Source organism: Hemitrygon akajei, chromosome 24, assembly GCF_048418815.1.
Source record: "Hemitrygon akajei chromosome 24, sHemAka1.3, whole genome shotgun sequence".
NCBI lineage: Eukaryota > Metazoa > Chordata > Chondrichthyes > Myliobatiformes > Dasyatidae > Hemitrygon > Hemitrygon akajei.
In genome coordinates, this window is record NC_133147.1 from 36,481,690 (window position 1) to 36,504,390 (window position 22,701).

The following is a 22,701-nucleotide window of genomic DNA, read 5'->3' on the forward strand; positions in this document are numbered from 1 at the left end:
TGTTGTGTTCCCTTCCCTAAAGTTCACAATCATTTCCTTGGTTTTGCTGACAATGAGCTCTGCCCTCTGGTTGTACTCTCATCCTATGTAAGGGGAAAAAGCCTGCATGCATTCACCCTATCTATACCCCTCATCATTTCATACAATTCTATAAGATCTCCCTTCATTTTCCAGGGAGTAAAGTTAACCTTTCCCTGTAACTCAGGTCCTCAAGTCTCGGCAACATCCTTGTAAATTTTCTCTGTGGCTCAACACCAGTTAAATTTGATCAGAATCTGCCATGCAGAGTGTACCACTGTGAGAGAGAAACAATGTTCAAAGATGCAGATAAGGGGATGGTACAGGAAGCAATTTTCAACATGCCAAAAAGCTCTTTAAGTTGCCCTTTGCTTCCCTTCTCCAGCTCTCTGGGAAACATAATACTTACATCTAATTCAGCAAGAATTGGACCCAGAGTCTCACAGTAATGAAACAGTCCCTTCAGTCCAACTGGACTATCCTGCTATAGATTCTCATCGACGGTACTGCACGTGTCACTCTAAACCTTTCCAATCCATGTATTTGTTCAAGGACCTTTTAAATGTTGTTAATGTTCCTGCCTCAACCACTTACTCTGGCAACTCCTTCTATAGATGGACCACTGGGTGAAAAAGTTGCCCCTCGGGTCCCTATTAAATCTCCCTCCCTTCTCACCTTAGACCTGTGATCTCTGGTTCTTGATTACTCAGCCATGTGGAAAAAGACCACTCAGTCACCCTAACTGTGCCCCTCGTGGTTTTATACGCCTATGTAAGGTCACCCCTCCATCTCCTACACTCCAAGGAATAAAGTCCCAACCTGTCCAATCTCTCTCCATAACTCAGTCCCTCAAGTCCCAGTAACATCCTCATAAAACTTCTTTGTGCCCAACACTGCTCAATGGCGTCTTTCCTACAGCGGGGCAACCAGAACTGAACACAACACTCCGAGTGCGGTCTCACCAACGTCTTGTACAACGTCAACATAACGTCCCAACTCCTGTACTCATTGCCCTGACTGATGAAGGTCAGCGTGGCAAATGCCTTTTTCACTGCCCTGCTTACCTGAGACTCCACTTTCAGGGAACCATGTCCCTGTACCCCAGGGTCACACTGTTCCACAACACTCCCCAGGGTCCCTGTCTACCTGTGGCTCCACTTTCAGGGAACCATGTCCCTGTACCCCAGGGTCACACTGTTCTATGACACTCCCTAGGGTCCCTGTCTACCTGTGGCTCCACTTTCAGGGAACCATGTCCCTGTACCCCTGGGTCACACTGTTCTATAACACTCCCTAGGGTCCGGGTTGTTCCCTATGAAAATCTGACTCAGATTTGTCTTCCTGAAACACAATACCTCACAGGAGGTAGAGGAGCAGCTGTGGATCAAGTCGATATACTGGGCCATGTTCTGTGGATCTGAATTAATACACCTTGGTTGTCACTGACGGTCCCCTCAAAGTCAACCAGAGACTTCCCCAACCAACCCTAGATGATCTGCCGGATCAGAGTCGTTCAAGTCTGGTGACCAAGAAAGTTACAAGAGGACCGAGTATGACCTCCGGAAAGCTATCTCATGGGCGTGGTGGCAATTCCAGACTAAACTTGATTCAATGAAGGATGCTGGACAGCTGTGGCAGGGCTTGAATGTGATCAGTTCTTATAACATTAAATCAAGCAACATAGGTTCATTTCCAGAGGAGCTCAATGGCTTCTATGTTCGCCTTGATCATCAAAACATGGAGGAGCCATGACAAACTCCCATGATCCTATGATTTCAGTCTCTGAAGCTGCTCTTGGAAGGGTGAACCCAAGGGAAGCACCTGGGTGGACTGGGCTGAGCTCAGCAACTGGCTGGAGTGTTCACTGAGGTCTTTAACATCTCGCTTTGGCAATCGTGCAGGTTTCAACTGTACGGGTGCCTAAGAAGAATGCAGTGATCTGCTTCAATGAATATTGAATAATGAATAATGAATATTCCCTCCCCGTGATGAAGTGCTTTGAGAGGTCAGTGAGGAACTTGGAAGCTTAAATTGAGAACAGATGTTCTCAGGGAAAGGTACAGAAGAAATGTGGCAAATGTTCAGGGGATATTTGTGTGGAGTTCTGCACAGGTACATTCCAATGAGACAGGGAAGTTATGGTAAGGTACAGGAACCGTGGTGTACAAAGGCTGTAATAAATCTAGTCAAGAAGAAAAGAAAAGCGTACAAAATGTTCAGAGCTAGGTAATGTTAGAGATCTAGAAGATTTTATGGCAAACAGGAAGGAGCTTAAAAAGGAAATTAGGAGAGCCAGAAGGGCCATGAGAAGGCCTTGGCGAGCAGGATTAAAGAAAACCCCAAGGCATTCTAAAACTATGTGACGAGCAAGAGGATGAGACGTGACAGAATAGGACCTATCAAGTGTGACAGTGGGAAAGTGTGTATGGAACCGGAGGAAATAGCAGAGGTACTTAATGAAGACTTTACTTCAGTATTCACTATGCAAAAGGACCTTGGTGATTGTAGTGATGACTTGTAGCAGACTAAAAAGCTTGAGCATGTAGCTATTAAGAAAGAGTATGTGCTGGAGCTTTTGGAAAGCATCAAGTTGGATCAGTTGCCAGGACTGGATGAGATGTACCCCAGGCTACTGTGGGAGGTGAGGGAGGAGATTGCTGAGACTCTGGTGATGATCTTTGCATCACCAATGGGGATGGGAGAGGTTCCAGAGGATTGGAGGGTTGCGGATGTTGTTCCTTTATTCAATAAAGGGAGTAGAAATAGCCCAGGAAATTATAGACCAGTTAGTCTTACTTCAGTGGTTGGTAATTTGATGGAGAAGATCCTGAGAGGCAGGATTTATGAACATTTGGAGAGGTATAATATGATTAGGAATAGTCAGCATGGCTTTGTCAACGGCATGTCGTTCCTTATGAGCCTGATTGAATTTTTTGAGGATGTGACTAAACACGTTGATGAAGGAAGAGCAGTGGATGTAGTGTATATGGATTTCAGCAAGGTATTTGACAAGGTACCCCATGCAAGGCTTATTGAGAAAGTAAGGAGGCATGGGATCCAAGGGGACATTGCTCTGTGGATCCAGAACTGGCTTGCCCACAGAAGGCAAAGAGTGGTTATAGACGTGTCATATTCTGCATAGAGGTTGGTCACCAGTGGTGTGCCTCACGGATCTGTTCTGGGATCCTTACTCTTCATGATTTTTATAAATGACTTGGATGAGGAAGTGGACGGATTGGTTAGTAAATTTGCTGAGGACACAAAGGTTGGGAGTGTTGTGGATCGTGTAGAGGGCTGTCAGAGGTTACAATGGGACATTGATAGGAGCAAAACTGGGCTGAGAAGTGGCAGATGGAGCTCAACCCAGATAAGTGTCAACCCAGATAAGGTCATTTCTTCGGCAGTTTGAATGGGGTATGACAGCACAAGCACATGAAGGTCAGCCTGTGAGACAGCAGGAGAGCTTAAAAAGTGAGCAGGTTAACGGAGCGGGCGACAGAGTAGTGGGAGACAGAGTAGGAAGGCTTTGGCTCGAGAGACTTTGGCGAGCAGAGGCTGAGGACGAACTTGCTCCAGTGAGGTAAGGCCAGGTAAGCTCCTTTAATTAATCTAATTAGCTTAGGAGTAGGTAATGGAGGCAGCAGTTAGAGCAGTCGAGTGCTCCATTTGCAGAATGTGGGAAGTCAGGGCGAGCACAATTGTCCCTGATGACTACACCTGCAAAAGGTGCATCTAGCTGCAGCTCCTGACAAACTGAGTTAGGGAACTGGAGCTGGAGCTGGATGAACTTCGAATCATTCATGAGGCAGAGGCAGAAATAGACAGGAGTTTCAAGGAGATAGTCACCCCTAAGAGTCAGGAGACAGGATGCAGGGTGACTGTCAGGAGAGGGAAGGGGAATAGACAGGAAGAGCAGAGCATCCCTGTGGCCATTCCTATCAAAAATAAGTGTACCGTTTTGGATACTATTGGTGGGGACGAACTACCAGGGATAAGTTTCAGTGGTCACATCTCTGGCACCGAGACTGGACCCTCAGCTCAGAAGGGAAGGAGGGAAAAGAGGAGAGCAGTAGTGATAGGGGATTCGATAGTTGGGATAGATAAGAGGTTCTGTGGGACAGATCAAGAATCACAAATGGTCTGTTGCCTCCCTGGTGCCAGGGTCTGCAATATCTCAGATCGAGTTCTCAGTATTCTCAAGAGGGAAGGTGAGCAGCCAGATGTCGGGGTCCACGTAGGGACCAGTGACGTGGATAGGAAGAAGGAGGAGGTCCTGCAAAGAGAGTTTAGGGAGTGAGGTGCAAAGTTGAAGGACAGGACCTCCAGGGTTGCACTCTGAGGATTGCTACCAGTGCCCCGTGCTAGTGAGGCTAGAAATAGGAAGATAATGCAGCTAAATACGTGGCTTAGGAGTTGGTGCAGGAGGAAGGGCTTCATGTTTCTAGACAATTGGGCCTTGTTCCAGGGAAGGTGGGACCTGTTCCGACAGGATGGGTTGCACCTGAACTGGAGGGGGACTAATATCCTTGCGGGAAGGTTTGCTAGTGCTGCTCCGGGGTGGGGGGGTTTAAACAAGATTTGCAGGGGGAGGGGAACCAGAGTGTTAGAGCAGATAGTGAGGTGGAGGAGGATAAAGGACATGCGAGAGCTGCAAGTATAGTGCATGGAGTAAAGCCAGATCTAACATTTAAAGAGTCTTTGAGGAAAGAGAAGCAGAATAAAGGGTGTAAGGGTAGTAAGGTAGAAGGGCTAAAGTGCGTGTACTTCAATGCAAGAAGCATCAGGAACAAAGGTGATGAACTGAGAGCTTGAATACATACATGGAATTATGATGTAGTGGCCATTACGGAGACTTGGCTGGCACCAGGGCAGGAATGGATTCTCAATATTCCCGGATTTCAGTGTTTTAAAAGGGATAGAGTGGGGGAAAGGGGAGGAGGGGTGGCATTACTGGTCAGGGATACTATTACAGCTACAGAAAGGGTGGGTAATGTAGCAGGATCCTCTTTTGAGTCAGTATGGGTAGAAGTCAGGAACAGGAAGGGAGCAGTTACTCTATTGGGGGTATTCTATTGACCTCCTGGTAGCAGCAGAGATACCGAGGAGCAGATTGGGAGGCAGATTTTGGAAAGGTGCAAAAATAACAGGGTTATTATCATGGATGACTTTAACTTCCCTAATATTGATTAGCACCTGATTAGTTCCAATGGTTTAGATGGGTAATACTACCAGATCTAGTATTAGGTAACAAACTGGGTCAGGTCACAGATCTCTCAGTGGGTGAGTATCTGGGGGACAGTGACCACCGCTCCCTGGCCTTAGGAAAACTTTTAGTTGGGGAAGGGCAAATTATGAGGCTATAAGGCTAGAACTTGCGAGTGTGAATTGGGATGATGCTTTTGCAAGGAAATGTCGTATGGACATGTGGTCGATGTTTAGGGATCTCTTGCAGGATGTTAGGGGTATATTTGTCCTGGTGAGAAAGATAAAGAATGGTAGGTGAAGGAACAAGTGAAATAGAAAATCTAGTCAGGGAACTTGATGACGGTGAGGACAATATGAGTGAGGTTGAAGTTCTGGAGCATGTTGATATTAAGGGAGAAGAGCTGTTGGAGTTGTTAAAATACATTAGGATGGAAAAGTCCCCGGGGCCTGATGGAATATTCCCCAGGCTGCTCCACGAGGCGAGGGAAGAGATTGCTGAGCCTCTGGCTAGGATCTTTATGTCCTTGTTGTCCACGGGAATGGCACCAGTGGACTGGAGGAAGGCAAATGTTGTTCCCTTGTTCAAAAAAGGTAGTAGGGATAGTCTGGGTAATTATAGACCAGTGAGCTTTACATCTGTCGTGGGAAAGCTGTTGGAAAAGATTCTTAGAGATAGGATCTATGGGCATTTAGAGAATCATGGTCTGATCAGGGACAGTCAGCATGGCTTTGTGAAGGGAAGATCGTGTCTAACAAGCCTGTTAGAGTTGTGACCAGGCATATCGATGAGGGTAGTGCAGTGGATGTGATCTACATGGATTTTAGTAAGGCATTTAATAAGGTTCCACACCTAAGGTTCCAATAGGCTTATTCCAGAAGTCAGAAGGCATGGGATCCAGGGAAGTTTGGCCAGGTTGATTCTGAATTGGCTTGCCTGCAGAAAGCAGAGGGTCGTGGTGGAGGGAGTACATTCCGATTGGAGGGTTGTGTGGTGAACTACATGTACCTGTCTGGACACACCCCCTGCTGGCTGCTCCTGTGGCTCCTCCCACAGACCCCGGTATAAAGGCGATTGAGGTCTGAGCCCGGCCTCTCTGTCTCCAGGATGTAGTATGGTGGTCAACCACTGCTTGTTCCTTCTTCCAGTCAATAAAAGCCGATATCTCGCCTTTACGTCTCAGAGAGAGTTATTGATGGTGCATCAGGTTGTGACTAGTGGTGTCCCACAAGGATTGGTTCTTGGACTTCTACTTTTCGTGATTTTTATTAACGACCTGGATGAGGGGGTAGAAGGGTGTGTTGGCAAGTTTGCAGACGTCACAAAGGTTGGTAGTGTTGTAGATAGTGTAGAGGATTGTCAAAGATTGCAGAGAGACATTGATAGGATGCAGGAGTGGGCTGAGAATTGGCAGATGGAGTTCAACCTGGAGAAGTGTGAGGTGGTACACTTTGGAAGGACAAACTCCAAGGCAGAATACAAAGTAAATGGTAGGATACTTGGTAGTGTGGAGGAGCAGAGGGATCTGGGGGTACATGACCACAGATCTCTGAAAGTTGCCTCACATATAGATAGGGTAGTTAAGAAAGCTTATGGGGTGTTAGCTTTCATAAGTCGAGGGATAGAGTTTAAGAGTCACGAGGTAATGATGCAGCTCTATAAAACTCTGGTTAGGCCACACTTGGAGTACTGTGTCCAGTTCTGGTTGCCTCACTATAGGAAGGATGTGGAAGCATTGGAAAGGGTACAGCGGAGATTTACCAGGATGCTGGCTGGTTTAGAGAGTATGGATTATGATCAGAGATTAAGGGAGCTAGGGCTTTACTGTTTGGAGAGAAGGAGAATGAGAGGAGACATGATAGAGGCATACAAGATATTAAGAGGAATAGATAGAGTGGACAGCCAGCACCTCTTCCCCAGGGCACCACTGCTCAATACAAGAGGACATGGCTTTAAGGTAAGGGGAGGGAAGTTCAAGGGGGATATTAGAGGAAGGTTTTTCACTCAGAGAGTGGTTGGTGCGTGGAATGCACTGCCTGAGTCAGTGGTGGAGGCAGATACACTAGTGAAATTTAAGAGACTAGTAGACAGGTATATGGAGGAATTTAAGGCGGGGGGATATATGGGAGGCAGGGTTTGAGGATCGACACAACATTGCGGGCCGAAGGGCCTGTACTGTGTTGTACAATTCTATGTTCTATGTTAAGTGTGAAGTGGTTCATTTTGGTAGGTCAAATATGATGATAGAATATAGTATTAATGGCTCTTGGCAGTGTGGAGGATCAGAGGGATCTTGGGGTCTGAGTCCATAGGACACTCAAAGCAGCTGCACAAGTTGACTCTGTGGTTAAGAAGGCGTATGGTGTATTGGCCTTCATGAATCATGGGATTGAGTTTAGGAGCTGAGAGGTAATGTTTCAGCTATATAGGACCCTGGTCAGACCCCACTTGGAGTACTGTGCTCAGTTCTAGTCGCCTCACTACAGGAAGGATGTGGAAACCATAGAAGGGGTGCAAGGGAGATTTACAAGGATGTTGCCTGGATTGGGAGCATACCTTATGAAGACAGGTTGAGTGAACTCTGCCTTTTCTCCTTAGAGTGATGGACGATGAGAGGTGACCTGACAGAGGTGTACAAGATGATGAGAGGCATTGATCGTGTGGATAGTCAGAGGCTTTTTCCCAGGGCTGAAATAGCACAAGAGGGCACAGGTTTAAGGTGCTTTGGAGTAGGTACAGCGGAGATGTCCGGGGTAAGTTTTTTACTCAGAGAGTGGTGAGTGCGTAGAATGGGCTGCTGGCAGTGGTGGTGGAGCCGGATACGATAGGGTCTTTTAAGAGATTTTTAGCTAGGTACATAGAGCTTAGAAAAATAGAGGGCTATGGATAACCCTAGTAATTTCTATGGTAGGGACATGTTCGGCACAACTTTGTGGGCCGAAGAGCCTGTATTGTGCTGTAGGCTTTCTATATGTTTCCATGAAACATATCAACTCCTACCTGAGAAGCAACTTGCCTAGCTCCACTTTGCCTAGCAGAGCAACAGGTCCACAGCAGATGCCATTTCGCTGCTTCACTCAATCTTGGAACATCTAGTCAGCAAAAATGCAAACATCAGGATGCTCTTTATCAACTGCAACTCAGCATTCAATACCATCATCCCCTCAAAACTAATCAATAAGCTTTAAGACCTTGGCCTTGTGCAATTGGATCCTCAATTTCTTCACTTGCAGATGCCGGTTAGTTCAGATTGGCAACAATATCTCCTCCACGATCTCCATCAGCAGAGATGTACCACAAGGTTGCGTGCTGACTCCCCTGCTCTACTCAGAATCAGAATCAGGTTTATTATCACCGGCATGTGACGTGAAATCTGTTAACTTAGCAGCGGCAGTTCAATGCAATATATAATCTAGCAGAGAGAGAGAGAGAGAAAATAACAATAATAAATAAACAAGTAAATCAACTACGTGTATTGAATAGATTTTAAAAAATGTGCAAAAACAGAAATACTGTGAGGTAGTGTCCAAAGCTTCAATGTGCATTTAGGAATCGGATGGCAGAAGAGAAGAAGCTGTTCCTGAATCGCTGAGTGTGTGCCTTCAGGCTTCTGAATCTCCTACCTGATGGTAACAGTGAGAAAAGGGCATGTGCTGGGTGCTGGATGTGGTTAATAATGGATGCTGCCTTTCTGAGACACCGCTCCCTAAAGATGTCCTGGGTACTTTGTAGGCTAGTGCCCAAGATGGAGCTGACTAGATTTACAACCCACTGCAGCTTTTTTGGTCCTGTGCAGTAGCCCCTCCATACCAGGCAGTGATGCAGCCTGTCAGAATGCTCTCCACGGTGCAACTATAGAGGTTTTTGTGTGTATTTGTTGACATGCCAAATCTCTTCAAACTCCTAATAAAGTATAGCCACTGTCTTGCCTTCTTCATGACTACACCGATATGTTGGGACCAGGTTAGATCCTCAGAGATCTTGACACCCAGGAACTTGAAGCTGCTCACTCTCTCCACTTCTGATCCCTCTATGAGGATTAGTACGTGTTCCTTTGTCTTGTCCTTCCTGAAGTCCACAATCAGCTCTTTCGTCTTACTGACGTTGAGTGCCAGGTTGTTGATGTGGCACCATTCCACTAGTTGGCATATCTCACCCCTGTACGCCCTCGTCACCATCTGAGATTCTACCAATAATGGTTGTATTGTCAGCAAATTTATAGATGGCATTTGAGCTATGCCTAGCCACACAGTCACGTGTATACAGAGAGTAGAGCAGTGGGCTAAGCACACACCCCTGAGGTGTGCCAGTGTTGATCATCAGCGAGGAGGATAGGTTATCACCAATCCACACAGACTTCCGGTTAGGAAGGTGAGGATCCAGTTACAGAGGAAGGTACAAAGGCCCAGGTTCTGCAACTTCTCAGTCAGGATTGTGGGAATGATGGTACTAAATGCTGAGTTATAGTTGATGAACAGCATCCTGACGTAGGTGCTTGTGTTGTCCAGGTGGAGAGCCATTGCCACTGCGTCTGCTATAGTGGCGATAGGCAATTTGCAATGGGTCCAGGTCCTTGCTGAGGCAGGAGTTCAGTCTAGTCATAACTAACCTCTCAAAGCATTTCATCACTGTTGATGTGAATGCTACCAGGTAATAGTCATTAAGGCAGCCTATATTATTCTTCTTAGGCACTGGTTTCATTGTTGCTTTTAAGACAAGTAGGAACTTCTGCTCGTTACAGTGAGAGGTTGAAAATGTCCTTGAATACTCCCGCTAGTTGGTTGTCACAGGTTTTCAGAGCCTTACCAGGTACTCCATCGGGACCTTCTGCCTTGTGAGGGTTCACTCTCTTTAAAGACAGTCTAACATCGGCCTCTGAGACAGAGATCACAGGGTTATCAGGTCTAGCAGGGATCTTCACAGCTGTAGTTGTGTTCTCCCTTTCAAAGCGTGCATTTACATTTTACACTTTACACTTGTGACTGTGAGGCTACATGTCTGAGTTTGCTGATGACACCATCATCGTAGGCCGAATCAAAGGTGGTGGCCAATCAGAAAACGGGAGAGAGATTGAAAATCTGGCTGAGTGGTGCCATAACAACAATCTCTTACTCAATGTCAGCAAAACCAAGGAGCTTATTATTGACTCCAGAAGGAAACCAGAGGTCCATGAGCCAGTCCTTGTCAGAGAATCAGAGGCGGAGAGGGTCAACAAGTTGAAAACCCTCAGTATTATTATTTTGGAGGATCTGTTCTGGGCCCAACATGTAAGTGCAATTATGAAGAACGTGCAGACGTGCTTTGACTTCCTTAAAAAAGTGATGGACTTGGCTCACTCCATCACAAGTGAACACATCTACTGCACATGAAACATTGTCGCAGGAAAGCAGCATCCATCGTCAGGGACCCCCACCTCCCAGAACATGCTCTCTTCTTGCTGCAGCCATCAGGAAGAATGTACAGGAACCTCAGGACTCACACCACCAGCTCCACGAACAGTTATTACCCCTCAACAATCAGGCTTTTGAACCAAAGGGGTTAACTTCAGTCAAATTCACTTGCCCCATCACTGAACTGTTTGCACAACCTATGGACTCACTTTCATGGACTCTTCATCACATATTTTCCATATTTATTGCTTATTCACTTATTATTATTACTACTTACTTTTTGTATTTGCAGTTTGTTGTCTTTTGCACAATGGTTGAAGGCTCAGGTTGGTGTGGTCTTCCATTGATTCTGTTATGGTTATTATTCCATGGATTTATTGAGTATGCCCACAAGAAAATGAATCTCAGGGTTGTATGGTGATATATATGTACTTTGATAATAAATTTACTTTGAACTTTGAATTTTGAGGAACACACACAAAATGCTGGGGAACTCAGCAGGTTAGGCAGCATCTATGGAAGTGACGTTTCAGGCCAACACCCTTCTTCAGGACTGGAAAGGAAGGGGGAAGATGCCAGAAAAGAAAAGGTGAGGGTAGGGGAAGAAGGATAGCTGGGAGGTGAGAGGTGAAGCTATGGTACTGTGCAAAAGTCTTAGGTGCATATATAGAGCTAGGGTGCCTAAGACTTTTGCACAGTACTGTACTTGTCAATGTGGAACATTGAGTGAGTTTATAAATTAGGAGATTGGGCAAAGAAGTGGCAGATGAAATAGAGTGTTGGGAAGTGTATGGTCATATACTTTGGTAGAAGAAATAAAAGGGTTGACTATTTTCTAAATGGAGTGAAAACACAAAAAACTGAGATGCAAAGGGTCTAGTGAGTCCTTGTGCAGGATTCCTTAAAAGTTAATTTGTAAGTTGAGTGTGTCGAAGAAGCCAAATGCCATGTGATAGTGTTATAATGTTGAGTCTTTATAAGGCATTAGTGAGGCCTCACCTGGGAGTATTGTAAGCAGTGTTGGACCCCATATCTTAGAAAGGATATGCTGAAACTTGAGAGTTCAAAGGAGGTTCACAGAAACCATTCCAGGATTAAAGAGCACTTTATGACTCGGGGGCTGTATTCAGAAGAATGAGGGGTATTTGTCAGAAACGAGCCACGCTCCCGAATAATGGCTTCAAGACAAATTCAAGGAAACAAAGTTTATTAACAGTTCTGCAGAGCTGGGTGCCTTCAGAGAAGGGAACCCTGAACCTTACAGGGCAGCAGGTTTTATCCTTCTTCCTTACCCCTCCCCTCCCTGACTCGGGAGGTACATAGTCTTATCCCATTCCATATTTGGAGTTGTTTTTTTTACACATTTCTGTAAAACAATAGTCCATATCTCAGGACTTCAATGATTCCACAAACAGTTAATCTTGTCAGGGCTTCTGCATTCATGCTTATCAGACATCATTAAATCACATTTGTTTTCTGACTTTAACCCAGACATCATTAAATCACATTTGTTTTCTGACTTTAACCCCGACCTCTTTCAGAAACGCACATCTTAATTTACTTTGACTCTCACAGTATTGAAATCCATTAAATGTTTAAAGGCCTCAATAGAGTGGCTATGGTGAGTCTAAGACCGGAGGACACAGACTCAGAATAGAGGGCCGTCCTTTTAGAATGGAGATGAGGAATTTTGATGGTGAATCTGTAGAATTTTCGCCACAGGTGGCCGTGTAGGCCAAGTATATTTAAGTCAGAAGTTGATAGATTCTTGACTGTAAGAAGGAGGATTAGATCAGCCATGATGAGACTCAATGGACCTGTATCTCACATTGAACAATGAGAACTTGTCCTGTGACGTAGGGCGGAGCGAGTCCGGCGAATGGGCGAAGGGCACGTGACTGACACACGTGGCTCGTCGCGCCGGCCGGAAGTGAGGCGCGAGCGCTCTATATAAGGCAGCGCGGCCGGAAGTTCTTTCTTTCTTGAGGAGGAAGTTGCCGGAGGTAGGGGCTTCGTGTCTCGCGTGTTTGGGGGGCCGGGGGGCTACGGGGGCCACGGGGAGGGGATGTAGAGAGGCCTCTGGAGCTCGGAGTGTCCCGGGCCAACGGCGTGGGGTTTCGGAGTCCAAGGGGAAAAGGAGTGGCGGCGAGCCCCTACGGCCCACGAAGCTGTGCCGATCATGTACTTAATTTAGAAATTGCACTGAGTTTCCCGTAGCTCTCTAAGCTCCGTGTACCCATCCAGGAGTCTCTGAAAAGACCTTCCACCTCCACCGTCGCCGGCAGCCCATTCCACGCACCCCTGACATCTGTTGTGTATTTGCTGCTAATGCCAGTAATATATCAGAGAGTTGTATATTATGTTATGTACTTAAATATTTGTTCTCAATCTTCAAGGCTGCGTCTGGGTGGTGCGTTAACTCAAGGGAGGAATGAAGGGGGTTCAAACTGTGATGGCGGAGGGAGAGCTTGTGTGTTGGGCGAGAGTGATGTGCACGTGGAGGAATGGATGATCAGTGTCGCTCAGTCCCGGGGGAAGGGGGGAAGCAAACGTGGAAGGCTTGAGAAACAGGTGCTGGAAGCATGTTGCAGGAACCCAGTCTTCTTCCTTGCGTGTGCCTGCACTCGCCTTCAGAGTTGGTCCCTGGCTCAGACCTTCTGCTAAATCTCTAGTGTGTTATTAAACTGGGATTGCTGTTCCAGACACCCGGCAGGCTTTCTAAGGACAAGACCCTTCATTATTGATTGGTTTTCCATTGTTTCGCATTCCACTGTTCATTCAGATCAGATTATTACGTGGTGCATCGAGGTAGAACAAGGGAAAACTAACAGAACGTGGAATAAAGTGTGACAGTTACAGAGAAAGCGCAGTGCAGGCAGTCAATAAGGTGCAAGGGCTATGATGAGGTAGTCTGTCTTGTATACTGTGAAATCATTCAGTAGTCTGATGAGATTGGGATAGAAACTTAAGCATGTCCTGGTGGTATGTGCTTTCAGGCTTCTCTTCAGAGGACACTGCCTCAGAATAGAATGACATCTATTCTGAATGGAGATCTTTAATCAAAGAGTGATGAATCTTGGAATTTGTTGCCACAGGAGGCTGTGGAGGGCAAACCATATTTAAAACTGAAGTTGATAGATCATCACTAGGGCATGAAGGGATACAGGGAGAAGGCAGGAAATTGGGGCTGAGGGGGAAAGTGGATCAGCTATTATTAAATTACGGAGCAGACTTAAGTTAAATGGTCTAATTCAGCTCTTGTATCTTTCAAACATGAGGAAATCTGCAGATGCTGGAAATTCAAGCAACACACACAAAATGCTGGTGGAACGCAGCAGGCCAGGCAGCATCTGTGGGAAGAAGTACAGTGGACGTTTCGGGCCGAGACCCTTCGTCAGGACAAACGAAGGGTCTCGGCCCAAAACGTCGTCGACAACCCGTCGATTGTGATCGACTAGTCGATTTTCGAGACTTTCCCAGTAGATCCTGAAAAAAAAAGGAAAGGTAAATACACAAATACTGTTGAGATTGTTTCTGGGTTGCAGGGTTTTAGTTCCGTTCTTTCTGCCCAGTGTGCATGTGTGTAGTTCCACCACGCACTACACAGTGTACTTAAGTGGTCCCCAACCACCAGGCATGATATGAGTCAGCTGCACCTTTCCTCATTCCCTGTCACGCCCACTGTTGAACCCATGCGAGGTCATCAGTCACTTAAAGGCAGTGATACCCTCGTGCCAGGGATTACTGGTTGGCCTCGGGTAACCGGCTGTCTTCACGCGGCCGGCGAAAAGTGCCGTTGCTACTGGCCTGGAGAGTGGACAGATGCCGCCTCTAAACCTGTTTAGCACACTGAATGTTTGTGTGAAACCCAGGCTAAAATGTTCACAGACAACCTAATTCGGGCTCAGGGTTTCATAAGTAGCTGAGCAGCTACCTCACTGCGATCTACTGAAAGTCGTCTCTTGAGCCAAACTTTTGTCAGCCAATAGATCCTACAAGGGGGTGGGCACGCGCCCTGTTGCACTCCTCACTCAGTTGGTCGCTCTCTCCGGACTGCCACCGCCGTGGCCCCGGTACGGGGACCTCTGGCCCTTGTCCTCTCACCCCACCCACGACCAGCCGCACCTGGCCAAGGCATCTGGTGGTAGATGAACGGGAGGCTGTATAATGAGGCGATGAAGCCCTCAAAACTGCTTCGATACCCTGAGTCCAAGCACCCTGCACTTAAAAACAAACGCGTTGAGTTTTTTCAGCGGAAAAAATGTAAACCGTGGTACAAAAAAGGGTGGTGACCCCTGGTGTACATACATACATTATTTCTACTTCTGGTTTGTGGGGTTTTACTTGGTCTTTTCTGCCTGGTGCGCATGTGTGTGACTAACCGATTTAGTTGGTCAATCGTGCCTTTCAGTAAGGCCGAGCGAGGTAGGGGATCTTGGGCTTAAAAAGGTTGCATGACACATGACTAGATGCTGCCTGGCCTGCTGCGTTCCACCAGCATTTAGTGTGTGTTTCCTGTATTTTTCAGTCTCTTCTGCCAGAGGGGAGAAGAGAGAATGTGGTGCCTTTGATTATGCTGGCTGCTTTACAGTGGGAAGTATAAACAGATCTGGTCCATGGAGGGGAGGGTGTCTGATGTGCTGAGCTACCTGCAGTCAGTTGCTGTGCCAAGTCACGCTGCATGATGCAGTTTGGGAGGATGGGGTTAGGGCGGGAGATCTCACTGAAACATGGTGGGGATCGGAACGAAGGACAGCAACAGCTTTGCTCGTTGACACATCTCCCCTCCGTGGGTCACAACACACCTGACCTCAAATCTATCAAGGCTTTGCACCTGTCTCTAATGTGATTCTTTATTCTACATTTTTTTTTCTACATTTGTGCACCATGTAACAATCTGAGCAGTATAAAGAGCCAATGAGCAATTTATTTAGCCTGAGGGTGGGTGGTGATGACTGTGAAGGTAGTCAGGTGTATTGAAAGCAGAGTTTGAGGGTTACAGGGAGTATGGGGGTGAGAGGGAAGAGGGAGTTGGGTGTATTTAAAACAGTTTGAGGGGGTTATGGGGAGAATGGGTGTGAGTGGGGATGTGAACTTTTGGCTGAATGGCATTATTCTGCTCCCATGTCATGCGCAATTTTTGGGGAGTGTGGCCTTGGGTGGGGGCATGCACGTGGTTCACCATCCACGTCCTGTGCAGTACAGGGTCTGTGTTCTACAGTCCAGTGCGGCACCTGCAGGGCCCCCAACACACCAAACCCAGGGCGCAGAGTAACAGTTGAGTCCATAGTACCAGTCAGCTGTGTCCTGTCGCTGGCTGGCCTCCAGGACCTCGTACAGGCTGATCCTGTTTGGTCTACCCCATCTCTCCACTGGGCTAACTTCTGGTCCGTCACTTATTTGTTTGCTCTGCTCTCTACTGCAGCGAGGGGATGTTGGACCCTGCTCAATAAATTGCTGATCTATTCCCCACTCCATTCGCTTGCTAGTCTGTCCCTGTTTGCCCTCAATTCTTCCCTCCTGTCTCTTGTTTGGTCCGTGTCTAATCTGTTTCTCCCCCCCCCCCCCCACAGGCAGTGAGCAGCCATGCCCGTCGCTCGGTCGTGGGTGTGCAGCAAGACCTACGTTGCTCCGCGGCGTCCCTTTGAGAAGTCCCGCCTTGACCAGGAGCTCAAGCTAATTGGTGAGTGGTGCCTGGCAATGGGGGAAGGTGTCTTAGCAACTTGAGGGGAGAAATTTTCTAAAGCCCGGGGGCTGTCCCGCTTGGAAACAAGGTCACAGGTCCCCAACCACCTTTGCTGGTGTTGGGAGGCAGATGAGGTGATGATCAGTTTTTTGGGAGGTTGGGGGAGTTGGTGTGGGAGGTGTGTAGCATTTTATCTTGTGCTGACAGTTTTGTCTCCCCACTCCCAGGTGAATATGGTCTTCGGAACAAGCGGGAGGTGTGGAGGGTGAAGTTTACCCTTGCCAAGATCCGCAAAGCTGCCCGTGAATTGCTGACCCTTGACGAGAAAGATCCTAAGCGCCTGTTCGAGGGTGAGTGTGGCTCCCTCTCTTTGACCCCGTTTGTTCAGGCCTGCATCAAGTCGATGATGACCCTGTTATCCCTGTCAGACTCTGGCGTGGTGAAGCACTTTACATCCTGAGACTTGTGCACGCCCTGGTGAGTCTCTAGTCTCTAGTCCAACTCTAGTGTCCGTGCATGGACAGTGTGAATATTTTAAATTCAGCATCAATTTAACTCTTCCCTCCCACATAGCTGTCCTTTTATTTCTATCATTCATGTGCTTCTCTAAATGTCCCTACCTAAATGTGTATCTGTGTTCCACACACCCTCCACTCAAAACGTCTGCCTCTTGTCACCCACTCCCCCACTTCCCTCCAATCACCTTAAAGTTATGTCCACATGTCTCTGCTCAATCTCTGCCTCTTTATCAAGTCACATATCACCCTCCTTCACTACAAAAAGAAAGCCCTAGCTCTCAGCATCCTGGTGAGCCTCCACTTACTTTCGAACTGGACTTGCTATCTCATATAGTGCACACAATACTGGAGGAACTCTGCCAACCAGGACATTACTCCAAGTATGGTTGAACCAGGGTTATATAGAGCTGGCTGCAGATAGACCCCCAGCCCCAACTAAAGAAGGCCAACACACCATGCACCTTAACCCTATCAAACTGCTGCGACAACTTTGGGAATCTATTGACTTTGACCCCTCCTTATTGCTGAGACCCCTGCTGTTCGTTTTATCGTTATCTCACAGCTCTTAATGCCTCCCCTCGTACACCCAGGTAATGCCCTCCTGCGCCGGCTAGTGCGAATCGGGGTCCTGGACGAGAGCAAGATGAAGCTGGATTATATCCTCGGCCTGAAGATCGAGGACTTTTTGGAGCGTCGGCTGCAGACTCAGGTCTTCAAACTGGGTCTAGCCAAGTCCATCCATCACGCACGGGTGCTGATCCGTCAGCGGCACATCAGGTAGGTTCCCTCCCCATCCCCGTGGGTGCTGATCTATACTGACATGTCAGGGGAGCCCACCATCTCCTCCCCCATCCCCGTGGGTGCTGATCTATACTGACATGTCAGGGGAGCCCACCATCTCCTCCCCCATCCCCGTGGGTGCTGATCTATACTGACATGTCAGGGGAGCCCACCATCTCCTCCCCCATCCCCGTGGGTGCTGATCTATACTGACATGTCAGGGGAGCCCACCATCTCCTCCCCCATCCCCGTGGGTGCTGATCTATACTGACATGTCAGGGGAGCCCACCATCTCCTCCCCCATCCCCGTGGGTGCTGATCTATACTGACATGTCAGGGGAGCCCACCATCTCCTCCCCCATCCCCGTGGGTGCTGATCTATACTGACATGTCAGGGGAGCCCACCATCTCCTCCCCCATCCCTGTGGGTGCTGATCTATACTGACATGTCAGGGGAGCCCACAATCTCCCCCATCCCCGTGGGTGCTGATCTATACTGACATGTCAGGGGAGCCCACCATCTCCTCCCCCATCCCCGTGGGTGCTGATCTATACTGACATGTCAGGGGAGCCCACCATCTCCTCCCCCATCCCCGTGGGTGCTGATCTATACTGACATGTCAGGATGGCTGACTGTATCTGTCCTCCTTCCAGCCCCCACACACACCCAGTCTCCTCCCCCACCAGTAACTGGCTTTAAGCTGTCATTCTAAAAGATCAGGTTTGCTAAGAAAGTACTTTTCAATGGTAATGGCTTGTAGTTTTATTAATAGGAAGCAATGAACATTCCACAAGAAGCTGCTGGTTAGGGTGATGCAGAGCAGATAGGGAACAGGGGCCCTTCACCCAGCCCATTCCTGCTGACCCTATGCAGCCCCAGTTTCCTACGTTAAAACCTACTCCTCTGTTTACTATTCCACTGCCTCTTAAATATTGTACTTGCCTCAACTATGTCCACTGGAAGCTCTTATACAAACCACTCTGGGGGGGGGAGTCCACTTGTGTCTCTTTTAAATCTTTCTCCTCTGACCCTGAATTTCTGCCCCCTTGTTTTGATGTCCTCTCCCTGGCAAAAGACTTGTCATTGCTCATCTTGTTCCTCTCAATTTAAACAGTTCTGTAAGATCACCCCCCACCCGGTCAACTTCTCCCTGTAAGGTGTGCACTGTGGTCGTGACAGCATCCTCTCTACAATAGCTACGGCTTTCTTACAACAAAGTGGCCAGCAGTCCATATAACAAGTCTTTGATCCCAATGTGCCTAAATCTAGTCATTAAATAACTAGTTCTTTCTGTCTGCACAGTGGCAGTCTCCCTGTGCAGTGGCCATTCCTCCCTGCACATTCCAGGTCCCAAAAGAAAAATTGCCCCATACATCTCCCCTCAGCCTCTACTGCCCCAGCATTTGTTCACCCTGTCCTACCGTAGCTCATTCCCTCTGGTATTAGCTGTCCACTGATAGTGTGCTCTCTGATATTTAAGTTCCCTCCGCACTATTTTGTATTCAAACGCCCCTCTTTTTCTGTCTGTACAGAACCTCAGCCCAATGAGGTAAAAACCAGCCCCCTTACAACTGGGGTGGCTTAATTCAGCGAGGTCAATTCGGCTGTGGCCGTATACCTCGCCTCGGGGAAAGAGGCAGGAGCTGGCAGCAGGCAGAGGTAATGCTGTGTGGAAAGGCAGGAGCGGGCAGGAGTTTATACTGTGGGGGAAGCCAGGAGCTGGCAGCGGGCAGGAGTTTATGCTGTGGGGGAAGCTAGGAGCTGGCAGCGGGCAGGAGTTTACGCTGTGGGGGAAGCCAGGAGCTGGCAGCGGGCAGGAGTTTATGCTGTGGGGGAAGCTAGGAGCTGGCAGCGGGCAGGAGGTTACACTGGGGAAAGTCGAGCGGGCAGCAGGCAGGTGTAACACTGTGTGGAAAGTCAGGAGCGGGCAGCAGGCAGGTGTAACGCTGTGTGGAAAGTCAGGAGCGGGCAGCAGGTAGGTGTAACGCTGTGGAAAGTCAGGAGCGGGCAGCAGGCAGGTGTAACGCTGTGTGGAAAGTCAGGAGCGGGCAGCAGGCAGGTGTAACGCTGTGTGGAAAGTCAGGAGCGGGCAGCAGGCAGGTGTAACGCTGTGTGGAAAGTCAGGAGCGGGCAGCAGGCAGGTGTAATGCTGTGTGGAAAGTCAGGAGCTGGCAGCAGGCAGGTGTAACGCTGTGTGGAAAGTCAGGAGCTGGCAGCAGGCAGGTGTAACGCTGTGTGGAAAGTCAGGAGCGGGCAGCGGGCAGGTGTAACGCTGTGTGGAAAGTCAGGAGCTGGCAGCGGGCAGGTGTAACGCTGTGTGGAAAGTCAGGAGCTGGCAGCAGGCAGGTGTAATGCTGTGTGGAAAGTCAGGAGCTGGCAGCAGGCAGGTGTAACGCTGTGTGGAAAGTCAGGAGCGGGCAGCAGGCAGGTGTAACGCTGTGGAAAGTCAGGAGCTGGCAGCAGGCAGGTGTAACGCTGTGTGGAAAGTCAGGAGCGGGCAGCAGGCAGGTGTAACGCTGTGTGGAAAGTCAGGAGTGGGCAGCAGGCAGGTGTAACGCTGTGTGGAAAGTCAGGAGCGGGCAGGTGTAACGCTGTGTGGAAAGTCAGGAGCGGGCAGGTGTAACGCTGTGGAAAGTCAGGAGTGGGCAGCAGGCAGGTGTAACGCTGTGTGGAAAGTCGGGAGCTGGCAGCGGGCAGGTGTAACGCTGTGTGGAAAGTCAGGAGCGGGAAGCAGGCAGGTGTAACGCTGTGTGGAAAGTCAGGAGCGGGCAGCAGGCAGGTGTAACGCTGTGTGGAAAGTCAGGAGCGGGCAGGTGTAACGCTGTGTGGAAAGTCAGGAGCGGGCAGGTGTAACGCTGTGGAAAGTCAGGAGTGGGCAGCAGGCAGGTGTAACGCTGTGTGGAAAGTCGGGAGCTGGCAGCGGGCAGGTGTAACGCTGTGTGGAAAGTCAGGAGCGGGAAGCAGGCAGGTGTAACGCTGTGTGGAAAGTCAGGAGCGGGCAGCAGGCAGGTGTAACGCTGTGTGGAAAGTCAGGAGCGGGCAGCGGGCAGGTGTAACGCTGTGTGGAAAGCGGGAGCTGGCAGCGGGCAGGTGTAACGCTGTGTGGAAAGTCAGGAGCGGGCAGCAGGCAGGTGTAACGCTGTGTGGAAAGTCAGGAGTGGGCAGCAGGCAGGTGTAAGGCTGTGGGGAAAGTCGAGAGCTGGCAGGTGTAACGCTGTGTGGAAAGTCAGGAGCTGGCAGCAGGCAGGTGTAACGCTGTGTGGAAAGTCAGGAGCTGGCAGCGGGCAGGTGTAACGCTGTGGAAAGTCAGGAGTGGGCAGCAGGCAGGTGTAACGCTGTGTGGAAAGTCAGGAGCGGGCAGGTGTAACGCTGTGTGGAAAGTCGGGAGCGGGCAGCAGGCAGGTGTAACGCTGTGTGGAAAGTCAGGAGCGGGCAGGTGTAACGCTGTGGAAAGTCAGGAGTGGGCAGCAGGCAGGTGTAACGCTGTGTGGAAAGTCGGGAGCTGGCAGCGGGCAGGTGTAACGCTGTGTGGAAAGTCAGGAGCGGGAAGCAGGCAGGTGTAACGCTGTGTGGAAAGTCGGGAGCGGGCAGCAGGCAGGTGTAACGCTGTGTGGAAAGTCAGGAGCGGGCAGGTGTAACGCTGTGGAAAGTCAGGAGTGGGCAGCAGGCAGGTGTAACGCTGTGTGGAAAGTCGGGAGCTGGCAGCGGGCAGGTGTAACGCTGTGTGGAAAGTCAGGAGCGGGAAGCAGGCAGGTGTAACGCTGTGTGGAAAGTCAGGAGCGGGCAGCAGGCAGGTGTAACGCTGTGTGGAAAGTCAGGAGCGGGCAGCGGGCAGGTGTAACGCTGTGTGGAAAGTCGGGAGCTGGCAGCGGGCAGGTGTAACGCTGTGTGGAAAGTCAGGAGCGGGCAGCAGGCAGGTGTAACGCTGTGTGGAAAGTCAGGAGTGGGCAGCAGGCAGGTGTAAGGCTGTGGGGAAAGTCGAGAGCTGGCAGGTGTAACGCTGTGTGGAAAGTCAGGAGCGGCCAGCAGGCAGGTGTAACGCTGTGTGGAAAGTCAGGAGCGGGCAGCGGGCAGGTGTAACGCTGTGTGGAAAGTCGGGAGCTGGCAGCGGGCAGGTGTAACGCTGTGTGGAAAGTCAGGAGCGGGCAGCAGGCAGGTGTAACGCTGTGTGGAAAGTCAGGAGTGGGCAGCAGGCAGGTGTAAGGCTGTGGGGAAAGTCGAGAGCTGGCAGGTGTAACGCTGTGTGGAAAGTCAGGAGCGGGCAGCAGGCAGGAGTTTATGCTGTGGGGGAAGCTAGGAGCTGGCAGCGGGCAGGAGGTTACGCTGTGGGGGAAGCTAGGAGCTGGCAGCGGGCAGGAGTTTATACTGTGGGGGAAGCCAGGAGCTGGCAGCGGGCAGGAGTTTATGCTGTGGGGGAAGCCAGGAGCTGGCAGCGGGCAGGAGTTTATACTGTGGGGGAAGCCAGGAGCTGGCAGCGGGCAGGAGTTTATGCTGTGGGGGAAGCCAGGAGCTGGCAGCGGGCAGGAGGTTACGCTGGGGAAAGTCAGGAGCTAGTGGTGGGCAGAGGTAATGTGGGGAAAGGGCGGGGTTGTGTCTTGTGTTTGGAGTATTGGGGAAGTGCTCATCCCTTCTCCAATCCTTCCACCAGGGTCCGTAAGCAGGTGGTGAACATCCCCTCCTACATTGTCCGTCTGGACTCCCAGAAGCACATCGACTTCTCCCTACGCTCGCCCTACGGAGGGGGCAGACCCGGCCGCGTGAAGCGCAAGAATGCCAAGAAGGCGCAAGGAGGTGGTGGAGCCGCGGATGACGAGGAGGAGGATTGAGCATCTCACTCTGTTCCCCAAACTTCCAGTGGCACCAATAAAAGTCTGTTAATTACCACCAGTGTCTGGTCCCTCCACTCAATTGGTTTACAAGGGCAGAACACACTGGACAGTTGGGAGTGTCGAGCAGGGTACCCATGCAGGCTGTGAATGGTGGGCTGAGTTGAGATAATACAAGTGGTGGGCAGTGCACATCTCCCATTTTTATATCCCTGGACCAGACTCACAGTGGGAATGTTACATTTCATCAATTGAATTCCCTCTGGTCAGACCCACACT

At 49.4% G+C, this 22,701-nt stretch overlaps 1 protein-coding gene across 1 annotated transcript; it reads left to right on the plus strand.

Annotated features, from left to right (window-relative positions):
- Positions 1-12,556: 12,556 nt before the first annotated feature.
- Positions 12,557-22,480, plus strand: LOC140716011 (small ribosomal subunit protein uS4). The gene is made up of 5 exons (XM_073028649.1): positions 12,557-12,614; positions 16,185-16,294; positions 16,525-16,647; positions 17,406-17,592; positions 22,245-22,480. The coding sequence occupies exons 2-5, from the start codon at positions 16,198-16,200 to the stop codon at positions 22,420-22,422; spliced, it is 585 nt and encodes a 194-aa protein (XP_072884750.1). The 5' UTR covers positions 12,557-12,614; positions 16,185-16,197; the 3' UTR covers positions 22,423-22,480.
- The last annotated feature ends 221 nt before the right edge of the window (positions 22,481-22,701 follow it).

Coding starts and splice junctions, on each gene's coding strand:
- LOC140716011 (XM_073028649.1), top strand. CDS start 16,198: ATGCCCGTCGCTCGGTCGTGGGTGTGCAGCAAGACCTACGTTGCTCCG. Junction 16,295..16,524: donor CCAGGAGCTCAAGCTAATTG/GTGAGTGGTGCC, acceptor CCCCACTCCCAG/GTGAATATGGTCTTCGGAAC. Junction 16,648..17,405: donor TCCTAAGCGCCTGTTCGAGG/GTGAGTGTGGCT, acceptor TCGTACACCCAG/GTAATGCCCTCCTGCGCCGG.